Below are 16,247 nucleotides of genomic sequence, written 5' to 3' on the forward strand. Positions count from 1 at the left end.
GGCAATTGTTCTAAAGTTACCAAACATTGGACTCCAAGTTTGGTTAATCACATCCAAGCACACAGAACCAGATCTGCAAGTACAGTGAAAACATGAGAATCTTAAAGAAATTGATAGCCATAATATGTGAGGTCTAGTTTGCTCACAGTTCATCGACGTTTGGATGATATATCTTGTTCACGAACCCGATAGACGGGGACTTGTACGGATAAGCATCGGGGAGTTCGACGTGGATCTTCCAAACTCCGCCTTCATACAAGCCTGTCATTGTTGCACCCAAGTTCGAGTGATGATAATAAACTTCCAAGAAGGTTTGAAGCATATAAAATGATCATGGGTAAGTAAATATAATGTCAAATATTTCGAAACTTGTGGGCGTTATGAAGAAGCGTATGTAACATTCAAGGATGATCATGCTATCTATCTGTACAAAAGTGTTCTACACGAGCCTAACTTAAGAGTCAAAACAGTGCGTCATCATAATGTCAAACATTTCGAAACTTGTGGGCATTATGAAGAAGCGTGTGTAACGTTCAAGGATGATCATGCTATCTATCTGTACAAAAGTGTTCTACACGAGCCTAACTTAAGAGTCAAAACGGTGCGTCATCATAATGTCAAATATTTCAAAACTTGTGGGTGTTATGAAGAAGTGTATGTAACGTTCAAGGATGATCATGCCATCTAACTGTACAAAAGCGTTCTACACGAGATGAACTTAAGAGTCGAAACGGTACCAAAAGCATTAGGAAGTGCCTTCCTAATTAAGGGGAAAACACAGCCATCCAACCATATGCATAAGCATAGAAATACATAGTAATAGAAGCAAAAGCATGAGAATGGGGAATACTTTCTTTTGGACCGTTGAATTCGACGTTAAATTCTCCGAGCCCGTCGTCTACCATCTCCACTTTGTAATCACTCATCATCCTGGATTCAGCATTGTTGAACTAAGCATATTAGAATTGAAACCAGGAAATACAGCGGATTACCACAAAATTTCTCCCGCTAATCAAATAAAGTCACGACTTTCGTAAATGATTCGATCATGCACGTCAAAAGCTCAGTTACTACTCAAATTTATGGAAGAAATAAAAAACTTCGGCATAAGCACCAACACGACAAACGTTCAAGTTTCAAGGTCATTGAACTTCAACAAAACTTAGATTTTCCCCAGTTGACTCTTATCGAACAGCTGCATACCCGAAAAATCCTGGATTCCAGAATAGTTTCTTGGTTCAAGCCCACTACTAGCAGATGTTGTCCTCTTTGGACTTTCACTTTAGGGCTTCCCCTCAAGGTTTCTAAAACGCGTCTACTAGGGAGAGATTTCCACACCCTTGTAAGGCTGTTACGTATCGTCGTTAGCCTCATAGTTAGACCGGTAACAACCCAAGCTCACCGCAAAACAAATATTGCCCTCTTTGGGCTTTCTCTTTCGGGCTTCCCTTCAAGGTTTTTAAAACGCGTCTACTAGGGAGAGGTTTCCACACCTTTATAAAGAATGTTTCCTTCTCCTCCCCAACCGATGTGGGATCTCACATTTCTGCAGCTCAGGTTAGCACATTCATGATAGTTTTTCCTTAATTTCTTGTAGCAATTATCAAGAACTCGAGAACAATTAGAACAGCAAGAACACAGAAACTAATGAGAAAACTTTACTTGTGAAGCATCATGAATAATCAACTCACAATTTCATGACATCCATGTCTCTCCGCTTGTTTGGAGAAGACATTTTGAATAGCAACACCTCAAAAATCCCACAAGAATGCCTGCCAAGAATTGCTCAATAGCATCATATTTTCTCACTAACATGATAAACAAAAAAACATGATAAACACAAGAATTCCAGAGATCTAACATGATAAACAAAAAAAACATGATGATCAAAGGGCTGAATCATGCACCTAGAGTTGGCAAATTCATCCACAAATCCTTTCTTAGATACCCTTTTCCATTAAGATCTCAAGAACACAAGCAGATCAGAATTCAACCTTCAACATCTTATACAGAGAAGATAATATTCAGATGACTCCAATGCCTAAGCAATAGCAGATTCAAAGGGTATAGTTCATCATCCAAAATAAAGTTCATAAACAAACAGCCCCTTGTTTAACTTATTAGACAAGGAGAAAAGGACAACATCGACGACAATAATAAACAAAGAAACAACCCTTTTCCCTCCTCCCAAACTCAACCAAACCGAAGCATTACAGTATACACCCGACCAACAAGAACAAAACAATTTTATACAGACAACCCAGAATGTAAGAACCTGGGAAATGGCTAAAAACATGTCGTGTTCGAAGATCCATGGCTAACCCACTTGAGCTGTAAGAGAAAAAAGAAAAGGGTTGGGTTGATTCTTACAAGGGGAGTCTCCAATGGCGAGAAAATCCGAGATGAAGGACGAAAGGTGAGAAGAGAAGGGGAAAACTCTGGAATGGGAACAGAGAAGAATAATAAAATTTTGAGTGAGGACGCGTAGATCAGAGGCGAATTTGTATACGAAAAGTGCAATGAAATTTTGGTTTTGGAAATTTATTGAATTTTTTGTTCTTGAAAATTTAAATTTATATTTGTGCACTAAAATTGGTGTCAATTAATGTCAAATTCCATTGAAAAGGAAAACGAGTTGGCAATGAAGAAGTAGACTTTTACTTTCTCAATGCAAAGATTCGATTAACCCATTCTTTGTAATCAAGATCAACAAGGTAATGAAAAACAGATGGTAAAAAAAATATATATATATATATATATATATATATATATATGTGTGTATATATATATAAACACGAAGAAGTCTTATCTATTCTCTGTCTCCTATAGTTTTTATTTATTTTTTGTGATATGGAGGTAGAGAATTTTTGGGATTAGATTTATTGTGATAATTCTTTTTTTTTTTTTTTAAATATATATCTTTCAAATAATTTTTTAATTATAATTTCCCACTTTATAATAAATTCAATAATATTTTATTAGAAAAAATATAATCATATTTAACATATTTATTTATTTATTTATTTTTACTAAGTACGTATAAAAATGAAACGGGGCGAAGGACATGATTCCCCGTCCATATCTACATTGAAGGTGAGTCCCATTAAGTTAAATGTATAGTTGTATGAGTGAATGTAACTAAGTGATAATTAACAGATACAATTGATCAATAGATTAGAGATTTGAATTATTGACAGTCAAATGTAATATTACTCGATGTTTTATAAATATTTCAAAACAAACTTAGGCTAGCGTAAACATAGCTCATTCAAATGTAATGTTAAAAAAACAAATAAATTATTTTTTAATTTACAAAAATAGAAAACAAAAACAAAAACAAAACAGAAAACTAAATGACTATAAAACGAGCCCATGAAATTTCAAATTATTTACGGTGTTCGTAAACTCGTTGTCCATTGTGGAGGTTGCTGTGTGGAGATCCTTGTGCCAATGAAGATTGCTTCCTGTGATCAGAAAATCCAAAACAAAAAATAGCAAGCAAGCACTCTAAGAGGCTCGAGAGAGAGCTTTGCTATTTCTCGGGTTTAATAGTTACTATTGACTAAGAGTTTCAAAAGCCAAACTCTTCTACCGAGCGAGCTGTAACAAATAGCAAACCGAAGCGCATATGATTGGCTAGGATAGTCGGGATAGAAAATGTGTCAATGTGAACAGGATAGGCAGGAAACAAAATCAAAGAAAAATACACACATTTCTATATTCATAAGACAAATTGTTAAGCTCCGTCCTGCAATTTGAGAATGGTTTCAAGAGCACAAACTTTCAACCTCAAGTACAATATATAACTAGCTGTCTTGGCAAAGAGATGTTCGCGTCGCAGCGCTCGACCACCGGCCACCACCCACCGGAGCTTCTGCACTTTCCGGCGAATCTCTCGTGCTTCTCTCCTCTTCCTCTTCAACCTAGAAGGAGGCACATTATCATAGAAAGAAGAACTGGAATTAGGCACCAAATCCGGAGAAGCCATTAGAGGAAACCCAATACAAAAGGCAATGAAAGGAGTAGAAAGGAAGAAGGACAAATGGAAATGGGTTTGAGTTTTGAATATATAAGAACAAGGGAAGTTCAGTTGGGTTAGTGGGGTTCTGAGTTTTGTGGAGAAATGGAGTTTTGGCCTTTCAGGTGGGGAATTGTGTAGTTCCATGTGGGCAAATGCACGTGTCAGGCAGCGGTTGAGTGCAAAATCATGGCCACTAGTTTCTTTGCCAGAAATTGACAGACAACTGCCACTGCACCTCCCAGAATTCCAACAGCTGTCCTTCTGTTTACGAGCTGGTTTATTTGGCCGGTGCACGCCGGCCGTCGGGACTACTAACATCACCCACAACCTGTGGCTTGTCCAACAATTTCTTGGAGGGAAGGGAAGTGTGGCTTGTCCAACAATTTCTTGGAGGGAAGGGAAGTGGAACTCTGTTCTGTACAACTATTTGTATAAGATCTCATATCGGTTCGAAAAGGCAACAAAACATTCCTTATAAGGGTGTGGAAACCTCTCTGGGAGGTGGATTGTGAGATCCCATGTCGGTTGGTGAAGAGAACGAAACATTCCTTGTAAGGGTGTGGAAACTTCTCCCTAGGAGGTGAATTGTGAGATCCCACATCGGTTGGAGAGGGGAATGAAACATTCCTTATAAAAGTGAGGCTAAGGGGGTGGATTGTGAGATCCTACATCGGTTGGTGACAGGAACGAAGCATTCCTTATAAAGGTGTGGAAACCTCTCCCTGGGAAGTGGATTATGAGATCTCACATTGGTTGGAGAAGGGAACGAAGCATTCCCTATAAGGGTGTGGAACCCTCTCCCTATGGGGTGAACAGTGAGATCCCACGTTGGTTGGAGAGAGAGAACAAAGCATTCCTTATAAGGGTATGGAAACCTCTCCCTAACAAAAGCGTTCAACCTTGAGAAAAGACCCGAAAGAAAAAGCTCAAAGAGGACAACATCTACTAGCAATGAACTTGAGCATGGACCGTTACAATTTGGGTTATACATGAAAGAACGTATGATAACAGAATGAATCAATTCAGATCAATGCAAAATTTCTAACAGTAATACTTCATTTCAGCATTCATTCCCTTCCTAAATTTCCAAACAACTAAAATCAGCGGGCCAAATGAACATCGATATAAACAAACATTATGGGATCTAGTAGATTCATTCCACATTTAACAGATATAACTAAGCAACAGAAGGGACGGATCTAAAATATTTCCAAACTTTCAGATTACAGTAAAAAAAACAAGGGTTTCAGAGAACATACCATAATGAGTTGACTGATCGAGAGAAAAATTTCATTCCATGATGAGAGCAACTAGAGAAACATACAAAGCTGTTCAATGGACTAGCAGATGAGAAGATGTGGAGCTGAATTATTTAGAACCAGGTGGAAGCTAACATTAATGACAAGTTGAAAAGATTGGAGGGGAAACAGGGTTCTATCTCATAATGAGTCAATCCCATTTGTTCAATCCAAAGAAGATGCAGTGATAGACAATGAGTCGAAACTTCATAATAAAGTCTAACTGTTGGACTATACATAAAAATGAGATATAGCAAATGCATATCTACAGCCACAACGTCAATGCTGCCAGATAGATACCATGTGGAATTGACTGAGGACGGAAGGAAGGAAGTGAAACATCCACATATCTACTGTATAACTTGTGTTTTCCATTCCTTTTGAACAAGAAATGAAAGTTTTCAGTGAGAAGACACAAATGCTAAAGAGAAAAAGACACTACAAGGGAGTGAAAAAGAACAAAACGGATAACAAAAAAGAACATAAACACACCCCAATATTGAACCAAGAAACTGAATAGAACAAGTTTGCGGAGATCTTGAAGCTCGAAACCACAAATAAGAGAGAACAAAACAAGAGAAAATGCTTGCAAAGAAAGAAGCCCTCAATGCCATACACGAAAGAAAGCCATCTAAAAAGGGCACGGAAGACAAAGGAAATCCTCCAAAACACTAGGGAAGCTCAAAAGACTTACTCATCCAAAAACAGGGAGATCGACAACAAAACAAGTAAAAAGTAACTATAATTGAAGCTTTAGCCACAAAAAGAAGACCATTTGTAGTATAAGCCGAGCAATCAACCTTGCTATAAGAACGAATGAAAGGCAGTTAGAAGCTTGAAAGAAGAGAATGAAGCAACATTAAAGAAGCAGAACTCCAAAAACCTCATACAATCCAAGTAGACTGCGGTTTAAGTAAACCCCCAAGTAAATCACGGCTTAACTAAACCCCTACATGGTTTCCTTTTATATCAATGGAGTAATTTCACGCACCTTGAAACCACAAGCTTTAAAAAAGAGAAGCAAATTTTCAAGGTACTGATGATGGAGGGAGATGAGGCGTTCCCTTGACACAATCCTAAAATAACGAACCAAAAGCTACAAAATAAGAGTCTTCAATAACAACATCATGCATGTTAGGATCCAAAGGCTGTAAAACTAAATCCACAATACAGATGCTAATAACAATCCAACATCAAAATTGTCACCATGTGAGGGAGAATAACTGCGAAAAATCGTAGCGTCTTTTGTCGAGTGAATAACTCCATTGGTTAAATCAAAATAAGATCAGATGGGAAAAGGACAATTTGGCTTAAAGGCTTGGGGGATAAGGGATGAGGAAGGTCAGATGTTGATAGCGCCACTTTCTTTTCGAAAGGGACTAAGAGTCTTGAACAACTCTCTTCAAATAGCTATCTTTATACGCTCAACATAAAGGAGAGAAGAAGAAAAGTAGAGTAAGTGAGCTCCTCCATCAGATCTCATCCCTCTTGTGTAGACAACAGAAGCATATATATAATATATGGACGCTCATCAAAATAAGATGAAGATATTGAGAATATACCCAATGATTTTCTCTTATAATTTCAATATTCCAACATAACACCAAGATTTATATCTTTGAAGGCAACTCATCTATGCCCTAGGAATGAATACATAACATAAATATTGTCATCAAATCACCGAATGACCTGTTGTTATACTTGAAGAAAGATTGAAAGACAACAATCTTTCAATGTCACCGAAATCTCTCGACGTAAAACAAGATCCTGAAAAGCAAATCATAAAAAGCAGAACATTGACATATTAACTCGGCCGCCAGGGATTATCGCCGTAGTAGAAAGCGGTGCCAACCATCAGTGCTACTGTAGCGCCTTGGACAACCACACGAGCTCTCATTAGCATCTGCCCCAATTGAGAGTTTCCTTGTCTAAAGCTGATTAATCCAGCAGTGAGGACTCCAGCAGTGACAAGTGCACCTGATATTAAATTCTATCAAACATAAACCAAAAGAGGGAAACACATAGCACGGCAGCACCATTGCCACCCAGAAAAAGAAAATATATTGCTCTATAGCCTAGAATTAACAACCATTGACTCTCATAAGCAGTTTCAATCATGTGAAAGCACGGAATGAAACTCTTTGGAGCTAGGAAAATCTCCCCCTTCCTAAAATCTGCTTAAAATCTCCATGCTTGTGGATACATAATTGGGGGAAAAAAAGCTTAATTCTTCAATAAATCCGGCTTCAAATTTTCGTATTATTAAATTGATTTTCGCTAGTTCAACAACATGAAGGCCTGTGAGTACAACAGTAACCAATACATATTCACAGAGTATCTGTAATTATAGTCCCCCATTCCAAAGAACATGCTGGGCAACAATTTCGAAAATTCTGAAATACCCAGAATTCAGCACGTCCAATACAACCCTATGACATAATTCAACGGCGGAAAAGAGTATCCTAAGAAATTGAAGAAGTAACAATACTAAGGAGGAAGAAATTGGGGAAATTACCGAGGGGGACCAAAGGGTTCCTGGCGCGCTTCTTCTCTACGAAGAATTCGTCCAAATTGGGTTCGCCGGAGCTCATATCTGTGAATTGTGATGGCGTTTCTAATTGAACGACGTGGGAAGAGAGAAGAATCTGAATCAAAAACAATAAACGCAGAGGATTAAAAGCCACCGACTGAGGAAGAATTGGTTTGGAAAGAAAAAGAGGTAGACGCCGTGGCCTTTGTCTTCCTCCTCTCGTACAAGTTCGACCGGGTGTGGATGTAAATGGGGCACGAATTAGCGGGTCGGGGGCCCATTCAACTACTTATTTTTTTATCATAAAAAAATTTAGAGAGAAAAAATCAAATTTTTACCCCTCATGAGTCAAACCTCTTGTAGTTTTGACCCTATTCAATTTTCAACACTAATTTTAACCACAAAAAAACATAAAAATAAAAAAAATATAAAAATAAAAAAAATAAAAAAGTAAAAATCTTTTAAAAAACTACCCATTTCAATAAAAGTAACTTTTATCGACCCAATTTTTAATTGTTGAATAAATTTGTCAAAAAGTAAAAAAGAAAAAAAAAATCAATAAAATAATAACTTGTATTACTTTTCTTTAAAATCTTATTAATTTTATACTATATATATATATATATATAGATATATAGATATATTTATATGATAATATTTTTTAATGACATACGAATTAAAACTTATAGAATCACATTTATCGTGAAAAAAATAATTTTTGAATTTTTTTTTATAAATAAAATAGGTTAAGAATTCGAAAAATATCATTTTTACTATTTAATTTTATTTTAATTAGAGTCAACTATTATTAACCTTCAAATAATAAAAATGATTGTTAAACAATCCTTCCATGGATTAATCCGAACCTAATCTTGTGAATTGATAGAAATTATAGCATGCATCTCGAAGGAAGGTGGCATGACCAAACATCATCTCATCAGCTTACCATTGCACAACCAAAGTCTAGCCATAGTCCCGGCAGAAAGTCTCTTTGTGTCAAATAATACCTTTTGTTATGCAGGATATTTCAGGGGCAAGNACTATTTAATTTTATTTTAATTAGAGTCAACTATTATTAACCTTCAAATAATAAAAATGATTGTTAAACAATCCTTCCATGGATTAATCCGAACCTAATCTTGTGAATTGATAGAAATTATAGCATGCATCTCGAAGGAGGTGACATGGCCAAACATCATCTCATCAGCTTACCATTGCACAACCAAAGTCTAGCCCTAGTCCCGACAGAAAGTCTCTTTGTGTCAAATAATACCTTTTGTCATGCAGGATATTTTAGGGGCGGGTTGGGCAATCCATTTAACCTTGTGAATTGATAGAAATTATAGCATGCATCTCGAAGGAGGGTGACATGGCCAAACATCATCTAATCAGCTTACCATTGCACAACCAAAGTCTAGCCCTAGTCCCACCAGAAAGTCTCTTTGTATCAAATAATACCTTTTGTTATGTAGGATATTTTAGGGGCGGGTTGGGCAATCCATTTTTGCCATTGGAGAGGTCCTTAACAGCCAAATACGAACATTCGTAGCCTTTTTTTACAATAAAGAATCATTCAAAGATATAGAAATCAATCTTGTAGTAATTTCCTCCTCAAATCACATACAGATGAACTAATCATTCAGATTATGGTGGGGGTCATTAGAGATGGCTACGATGCTCTGCATAAGAAAGGAACTCCTAAAAAACAAGCAAAGGAACAATGTGCATTCCCCTCATAATGTCATGTTCACATCAGCCTGACTTGAATCATGGAAGGAATTTAGATAACAACTAACTGAGTTCTAGTTCTAACACAAATGCTTGCTAAGAAATAAGATTCCCATAACCTGGTTCTAGTTCTCACACAAACCCCTTAATCCGGATTGACATTCCGTAGCTTTTATCGCATAAGATAATTCACTCCCGACCAACCATCGTCAACAGTTACTCGAGAAACCACACGACACTGTCAGAGACTTGGAGACTATAGGCTGATTTTCGATGCATTATCCAATGGTAAAGAGTTTCAGTAGTATAGTGATTTGATGAACTGATAAAGCTGTCAAATTCGCCTAACTTGCTACTAATATCATTTTAATCAAAACTTCCAAGAGCTGAGAAGTCGATACAATTCAATTCTAACACCTGATTCATACTATCCTACATACTAATCCTTCAGAACACCTACTACATCCTACCGTTTGCAGTAAACGCAGCGTCGTGAAGAGGGAAAGCATACACATACTACAAATGGAACCCTTCAGAACCTTGACATACTCAGCAGGTTGGAAAACGGAGTACGAAAAATTATGTAATCAAGTGTACCTAATTTTTCAATCTGAAGTTAGGCCTTGAGATCGTTAGACATAGCTGAGGGTATGCAGTGTGTTGCCAGAATATCTAAAGTGGCTGCTTTGGCTGTGCTTGTACGGAGGACAACTATCTGGAAGATTGTAGCAAACAAGCAATGAGCCTTAGAGATATCATTAACAAAGAGAGGAAATAATCCTTAATGAAGGAAGAAGGGAATTAGCACCTGTTGATATTCTAAATCAAACTTCAAAAACTCATCATCGCAACTTTCGACCATGTTAGCCAAGCTCTTGAGGTTCTTCACGGGTTTACCATTGAAAGCAAGAACCTATGACGCACAAAGACGAACAAGCGCAGTTATTACTTACAATTATAATGATATCCTTTCGAAGACTATTAATAAGATATAATCGAAACCTGGGTGTTAACGATGTCTTCATATCCGATGTTGATATCAGCCACAAGTACCTGCAAGAAATTTATATAAGATAAGAGGAGAAAAGGCTGAGAAGTTGGAAGTCTGAGCAAAATACATAACAATATATTGAACACCGAAGTGAAGATGAGAGAGGAGAAGAGAGAACCTGAGAAACCACTACTAGCTGCTCATCTGGTGATTGTGGCATTGAATGCAATAGTTTGTCCAAAAGTTTGACTGGAGCTTCATATTCATAATCCTTTCCGTACTACAATTCAACATTTTCAGAAAGTTCAGTATCATTGTGTATGTAAACCTACCATCAAATCAGTAAAAGCTACAAAACACAATTTTTTAGTGAACTCTACTCAAATTTATTCCATTTTGTACCATGCTATCACCATCCACTATTGATTCAAAGTTCTTTACTTAACACTCAAGATCATTCCATCAATGTGTACCATATCTCAGGTTAAAACAGGGCTTTTCCTTCAACAGAACTAACCACCTCATGCTATAAAGCATCATGTCGTCTATTTTGCCTGTAAAGCGCCCCTTTAACGGAGTAGGGAATTTTCTTTTTCCTAAACTTCCAATACTAAACCTCCTTTTTCTATCAACAGGAAAGTAATCTTCCAACTAACTCAATAAAAACCACCAACCAAATTAGTTCCTTTCAAAACAAATCCCCAATAAACCCATCCAGCTTCTTTAAATTCAAGAGAACATTCAACACAAGAGTGAATATTTCAATACAGATATCCTAGCTCCTTAACATTTATTGACCTTTTTCGTTAATAACACCATCAACACAACTCGAAATTGATAGGAACCATTTGAAACGGAGATTAATAGAAAATATTATTGAACTAATAAAGAAAAATTACGAGTTTAAAGCACTATGTGAGATCTGGACTCTTATAACACTTCTCTCCAAATTCTGCCTACCACCAAACCTTCCCAACAAAACGCCCTAAATATATCACACTAACCACCTTCTATTGATGAATGATATGTCCTCTCCTAATAATCCTAATAACATCCCAAATATTTCCCTAAAAATATTCCCAACACAAATAGTGAACAATAGGGAAAATTCCCACGTGACAGCCTTATAAAAGCTAGAGATTTTCTCTTGCAATGACAATGAGCATTAATTCAGTAAGCAACCAATTTAGCATACACTATCTTGAAAACAAAGCCTCTTTGGTTGTTTCTCCCCCATTCATCTATTGTCTAATTATTAATCAAGATGGGATCTAAGATTTCACATCCTCCAATGAAAGCCGCTTGAGAACCAAAAGGTACATCATTCCACAAGTGAAATGTTCTTTGAATCAATGAAAAATGAAGGGCCGTATAACACCCTTTGTTTAAGCAGTTCTATTTTATGTTTAGGGTTTAGAGGCAAAGCTAATAGTTAAAAAAGAAAAATTCAACACATCAAGACACTTGGGGACATTTTGAGGATGCTGTTGCTACAAGTTTCAACATTTCATTTACAGTGCACTCACAATCTAAGAGTAAATTAGTACAAAATAAAGCAGGTAATAAACTGAGCATGGATAGATGAGAGCAATAGCAGTTGCACAGACAATAAGAGTATCATGCCTAACAAAATGATTGCTATAACCGACAAATGAAGGATGCACTTCCTATCATATTAACGTCCATCGTATAAAATCTAGAAAAGGCAGAAGAGAAAATCATCAAGAAAAATCAGAATTTGGGGAGAGGAAGGGAAGCATTTTGGATTACAAACCTCAGAACGGAGATAAGGAACTGATACAGTGCTAAAGACAAATCCTGCAATAATGTAATAAGAAGGAGCTTTGCCCTCGCTATGGGCAGGAATGAGCCTTCTGTAAGATGAAAGCTGGTAGGTAAAACTGAGTGTCTCAGAGTTGCGCAGAACTTTTATTGTTGCACTATCACCAGTATATTTCTGGGAGACAAGGTAACTGAAACCAATACGCTCACCATGCCGGAAAGGAACTGCAAAATAATAGGAGAGTGGCATATCAAATACACAAGAAGAGTAATCAACAGAATTTCTTTTCCAAAAATAAGGTTACAACTTGTATAGACACAAAAGCAACAATCTAAGGGTTAGATTCTGCCATGCACTGCATTAAGTGCAATGCATCAGTGTTTTCTAAAGACACCGGGCATATTGAGTGCTCAATAGTGCCTCTAGACATTAAGTGCAATGCAAGATGCCAAAAGAAAAAACAGTAAGGTGAAAAGAATAGAAAACATGTGAAAAGTAATGAATAGTTAAACAAGAAATAAAGTAAAATTAAAGAAATGCGATGAGAAATTTTCTATAGAAATAGGCATCTAGTATTTAGAAGAAGATAAGAAAAAGTATAGATGAGAAAGGCTTGCTTTTTAAAAATATTGCTACAATGGTAGTCAGCAACTATGCTTTTAACCTGGTTCAGCCTTCTACCATAGGAGAGATTTTTCCTCAATTCATTGGTGGTTTACCCTCCTTGAAGTATGTCAAAGTGCTGTAGTCTTGACAGAATAATAGCTAGAAAGAAACAAACGATTTTTTGTGGGGAAGGGAGGTGATTTTTTTATATAAATAGGAAATTTCTATTTCTCTGACTTCCACTGGATGTACTTGGGAATGAACATTGCAATCAATCCCCGTCGCATATTGCTAATCAGAAGATACTTTGTAATCCTATTGGATAGGTTAGTCTATGTGAATATACTTTATCTACCTTTTTTTTTTGCACTTTCGGTAATTCGTTAATAAAAATATAATTGTTTTTCTAAGAAAAAGAATATTCGTGAGAAGGCCTTTATATGTATATAGGTAAATTTCCCCAATCTTGTCAGTGTTAATGGAAGTAATTGAAAATGTAATAACTATTATTCAAGTAGAGGCTAAATTAGTCGTTAGATGGTTGCCAATTCAAGGATCATGTTTTAACATTGTGCAAAAGTAATAAATCATAAATTTACCTGTTCCATCATTTGCAATATCAACCCCATCAAAGCTGAGAATAATATCTGCAGGCTTCAAAACTTTGGATTCTGGGCCAGTGGGATCGATACGCCTAATACGGACACCCTTCTGATCTTGCTTCATACCCATAGCCTTGCGAAGATCAGGATTTTCCATTTTCTGCCACTCAAGACCAAGAATTGGAAACCCTGGAATCCAAGAAATGTTATAGCTTAAATTAAAGAACCAAGTAAATCATAACAAAAGAACCAGTCTGATCTTCATCCCACTCTTAAGTGCCCAATACCTGTATATGCTCCATTCTTCTCATAATCCTGTATAAAATGCAATATAACCGGTGTTGGTATGACATAGCCTATATTTTCGGCATCTTCATGCTTCAGTGACTGAAATGCAATGCCTACACAGTTGCCTTTGTCATTAAAGGCAGGCCCACCGGAATTACCAGAGTTTATAGCAGCATCTATCTAAAGTACAAAACAATCAAAGAAAAGCATCAGCCATATTGTCCCCATTCCTGAAAAACTAAATAGCAGACAATATGGTCTAGTTTCAAAAGCTCAAAACCTGAAGGCCCAGAAGCTCAGTAGACCCGTGAACATAAGACAGGATCTCTATCCGCGATACAACCCCACTTGTGACAGAAATTGTATCACCTCCAATTGGGTAACCAACAACAGTTACAGCATCTTGAAGGGCAGGCAATTCCCCAAATTCTACCGGTGAAACTCCCACCCAAAACTCGTCATCGTCAACAGTAAGCATTGCTGCAACATCATACATCATAATACTCAATACTTGGAGTTCACGACTATATAAATTCATGCAAGTAAAGACAAGGAGATAAATGTAGGTTCAAGCCCATAATCACATGGATCTTGATCCACTTGCATCATATATCTTCAACAATGGAGAAATTTATCAACCCTTGTCTTTCTATTTCTTATTAATCTTTCATATTATCTGTGCATTATTAAGTTTCTTAACGGTATTGAAACATCAATCCACACTGTGAATCTCATCTAAAGTAACCAAGTTTAGTGTCTATAACATATCTTCGTGCATTTCCTAATTTAACATGCATTTCGCCATTTCCTAAGCCTAAAAAATGTATTTCCGTGCACTTAAGCCCACAAAGGCATGACTAGTATACTCAACTCATAGCAACAATAAATGAATAACCAAAACTCATGATAGCGTTCGCACAATTTCAGATTTATGATGAACATAGAAAATTGGTAAAATATAATCCAGTGAAGATTTCACCGTCAAAATCCATTCTAATCATCACGAATTGAATAAAAAACCCCACACACACAAGGAAGGGAGGTGGGAGAGGTCAAGGAAAAAGAATATCATTACCGATATCGCATTCAGTCCCGATTGCAAGTACGGTAGCCAAATACTTTGTATCGGACCCACGCTTCTTAAGCTTAACCTGGGTATAATGCTCGACAGAATGAGCATTAGTAAGCACCCTCCTTCCACCAATCACAAATCCACTGCTACTGGAGCTATATTGCCTCTTTCTCTGCCAAGGAAGCGAGAAATTCGGCTCCGTATGCACACAAAACACCTTCACAACAGCATCCATCGCCGGCACGACTCTCGCAATACCCGGCCACTCCGGCTGCGCCCGCTCCGCAACGACAGCAGGCGGCAAAACATCGACGGAAGCAGTAAATTCCCCCTTTTCGACTCCACGAGAGCCACGTCTAGAGGGAGACAATTGCGGGAACTTGTCGGGATTCTCCACATGCTTCGAAAGCTTCTTCGGCCTCCCACGGCGGTTCTGGTGATGTTTGGAAGTGGAAGCTGGGTCCATAAGTTCAACGTTGCTGACTGAAAAAACATCGTCCATAACCATCGCAACACTGGTGGCCGTAGCGGTGGTCGGCGGAGGAAAATCTTGGGCCTCCGGCTTGGCATTTTTAGGCTTTCGGCCTCTTTTACGCTTGTTTTCTCCCATTTCCGACGAATTGAAAGGAGATTTCGAGGGTTTATCGGACGGAAGAAATGGGTTTCCAATTTTCCAGTGTTCCTCTGAACCCTGAAATTCCGAAGAGGCGAAAGGTAAATCGGAGAGCGCAAAACCGAATGGCGCCTGCGTTTATGACGCCTTTTATATGTTCTTTCCATCTCTTAAATTTATACATAAAAACATTTTTTTATTATTATTTATTAAAAAATCTTTTTTTTTTTTTTACTTTTAAAGTCCATTTTTAAGCATTTTAGCAAAATTTTGGCTTTTTTTTATTGCCACTTACATGTAATTCCATGTTTAAAATAATTTTTTTAATATTTAAACTAAATAAATAAAATAATATTTATTGTCTATTTACGGTCCTTAAAAAGGATTTGAGTCCACGTGTTTAATAATAATAATGATGATAATAAAAATATCGAATCATGCTTGGGTCCACAACGGTTCGAGAGGGAACTAATAAACGATAATTTGAATTTAGGTAGAAATTGACTGTGTGAGATTCCACGACGGTTCGAGAGGGAACGAAACTTCTCTTATAATGGTGTAGAAATCTCTCTCTAACATACTCGTTTTAAAACTGTGAGAGTAACGACGAGACGTAATGGGCAAAGCGGACAATATTTGCTAGTGATGGGATTTGACTGTTACAAGTGGTATCAGAGCCAGATATCGGACGGTGTGCCGGCGAGGACACTAAGCC

General features: G+C 37.2%; 3 protein-coding genes across 5 annotated transcripts in view; all 3 read right to left on the bottom strand.

Moving 5' to 3' along the window:
- The window catches only part of LOC111801442 (ubiquitin-conjugating enzyme E2-23 kDa-like), a 3,931-nt gene extending 1,379 nt beyond the window's left edge, over window positions 1–2,552 (bottom strand). Inside the window, exons 1-6 of one of the 3 annotated variants that reach the window (XM_023685442.1) lie at window positions 2,371–2,552; window positions 1,908–2,003; window positions 1,692–1,772; window positions 851–930; window positions 147–261; window positions 21–73 (exon numbers count right to left, since the gene is read on the bottom strand). In XM_023685442.1, coding sequence (XP_023541210.1) covers window positions 21–73; window positions 147–261; window positions 851–930; window positions 1,692–1,735 — 292 coding nt within the window. In that variant the 5' untranslated portion in view covers window positions 1,736–1,772; window positions 1,908–2,003; window positions 2,371–2,552. Of the gene's footprint in view, window positions 1–20; window positions 74–146; window positions 262–850; window positions 931–1,691; window positions 1,773–1,907; window positions 2,042–2,370 lie in introns of all 3 variants that reach the window. The other 2 variants (XM_023685441.1, XM_023685440.1) reach the window with 2 other exon arrangements.
- A 4,304-nt stretch (window positions 2,553–6,856) lies between these two features.
- LOC111801443 (RING-H2 finger protein ATL48-like) lies at window positions 6,857–8,093 on the bottom strand. Its single transcript, XM_023685443.1, has 2 exons — window positions 7,835–8,093; window positions 6,857–7,296 (listed from the first exon to the last, which is right to left on the bottom strand). Exons 1-2 carry the CDS (start codon window positions 7,908–7,910, stop codon window positions 7,124–7,126), a joined length of 249 nt encoding a protein of 82 aa, XP_023541211.1. The 5' UTR covers window positions 7,911–8,093; the 3' UTR covers window positions 6,857–7,123.
- Window positions 8,094–9,834: 1,741 nt separating this feature from the next.
- LOC111802356 (protease Do-like 9) lies at window positions 9,835–15,667 on the bottom strand. The gene is made up of 9 exons (XM_023686686.1): window positions 14,923–15,667; window positions 14,128–14,327; window positions 13,847–14,027; window positions 13,557–13,748; window positions 12,343–12,575; window positions 10,747–10,848; window positions 10,580–10,630; window positions 10,386–10,490; window positions 9,835–10,292 (listed from the first exon to the last, which is right to left on the bottom strand). Exons 1-9 carry the CDS (start codon window positions 15,527–15,529, stop codon window positions 10,194–10,196), a joined length of 1,770 nt encoding a protein of 589 aa, XP_023542454.1. The 5' UTR covers window positions 15,530–15,667; the 3' UTR covers window positions 9,835–10,193.
- Window positions 15,668–16,247: the final 580 nt, after the last annotated feature.

This window comes from Cucurbita pepo, chromosome LG09 (assembly GCF_002806865.2).
Source record: "Cucurbita pepo subsp. pepo cultivar mu-cu-16 chromosome LG09, ASM280686v2, whole genome shotgun sequence".
NCBI classification, from domain to species: Eukaryota; Viridiplantae; Streptophyta; class Magnoliopsida; order Cucurbitales; family Cucurbitaceae; genus Cucurbita; species Cucurbita pepo.

Excerpts from the sequence above, each read along its gene's own strand:
- LOC111802356 (XM_023686686.1), bottom strand. The coding sequence starts at position 15,529 with ATGGGAGAAAACAAGCGTAAAAGAGGCCGAAAGCCTAAAAATGCCAAG. Across the intron at positions 14,328-14,922 it reads CGGGACTGAATGCGATATCG|CAATGCTTACTGTTGACGAT; the intron begins GTAATGATATTC and ends ATGATGTTGCAG. Across the intron at positions 10,849-12,342 it reads TTCCTTATCTCCGTTCTGAG|TACGGAAAGGATTATGAATA; the intron begins GTTTGTAATCCA and ends GTTGAATTGTAG.
- LOC111801443 (XM_023685443.1), bottom strand. The coding sequence starts at position 7,910 with ATGAGCTCCGGCGAACCCAATTTGGACGAATTCTTCGTAGAGAAGAAG. Across the intron at positions 7,297-7,834 it reads GAACCCTTTGGTCCCCCTCG|GTGCACTTGTCACTGCTGGA; the intron begins GTAATTTCCCCA and ends ATTTAATATCAG.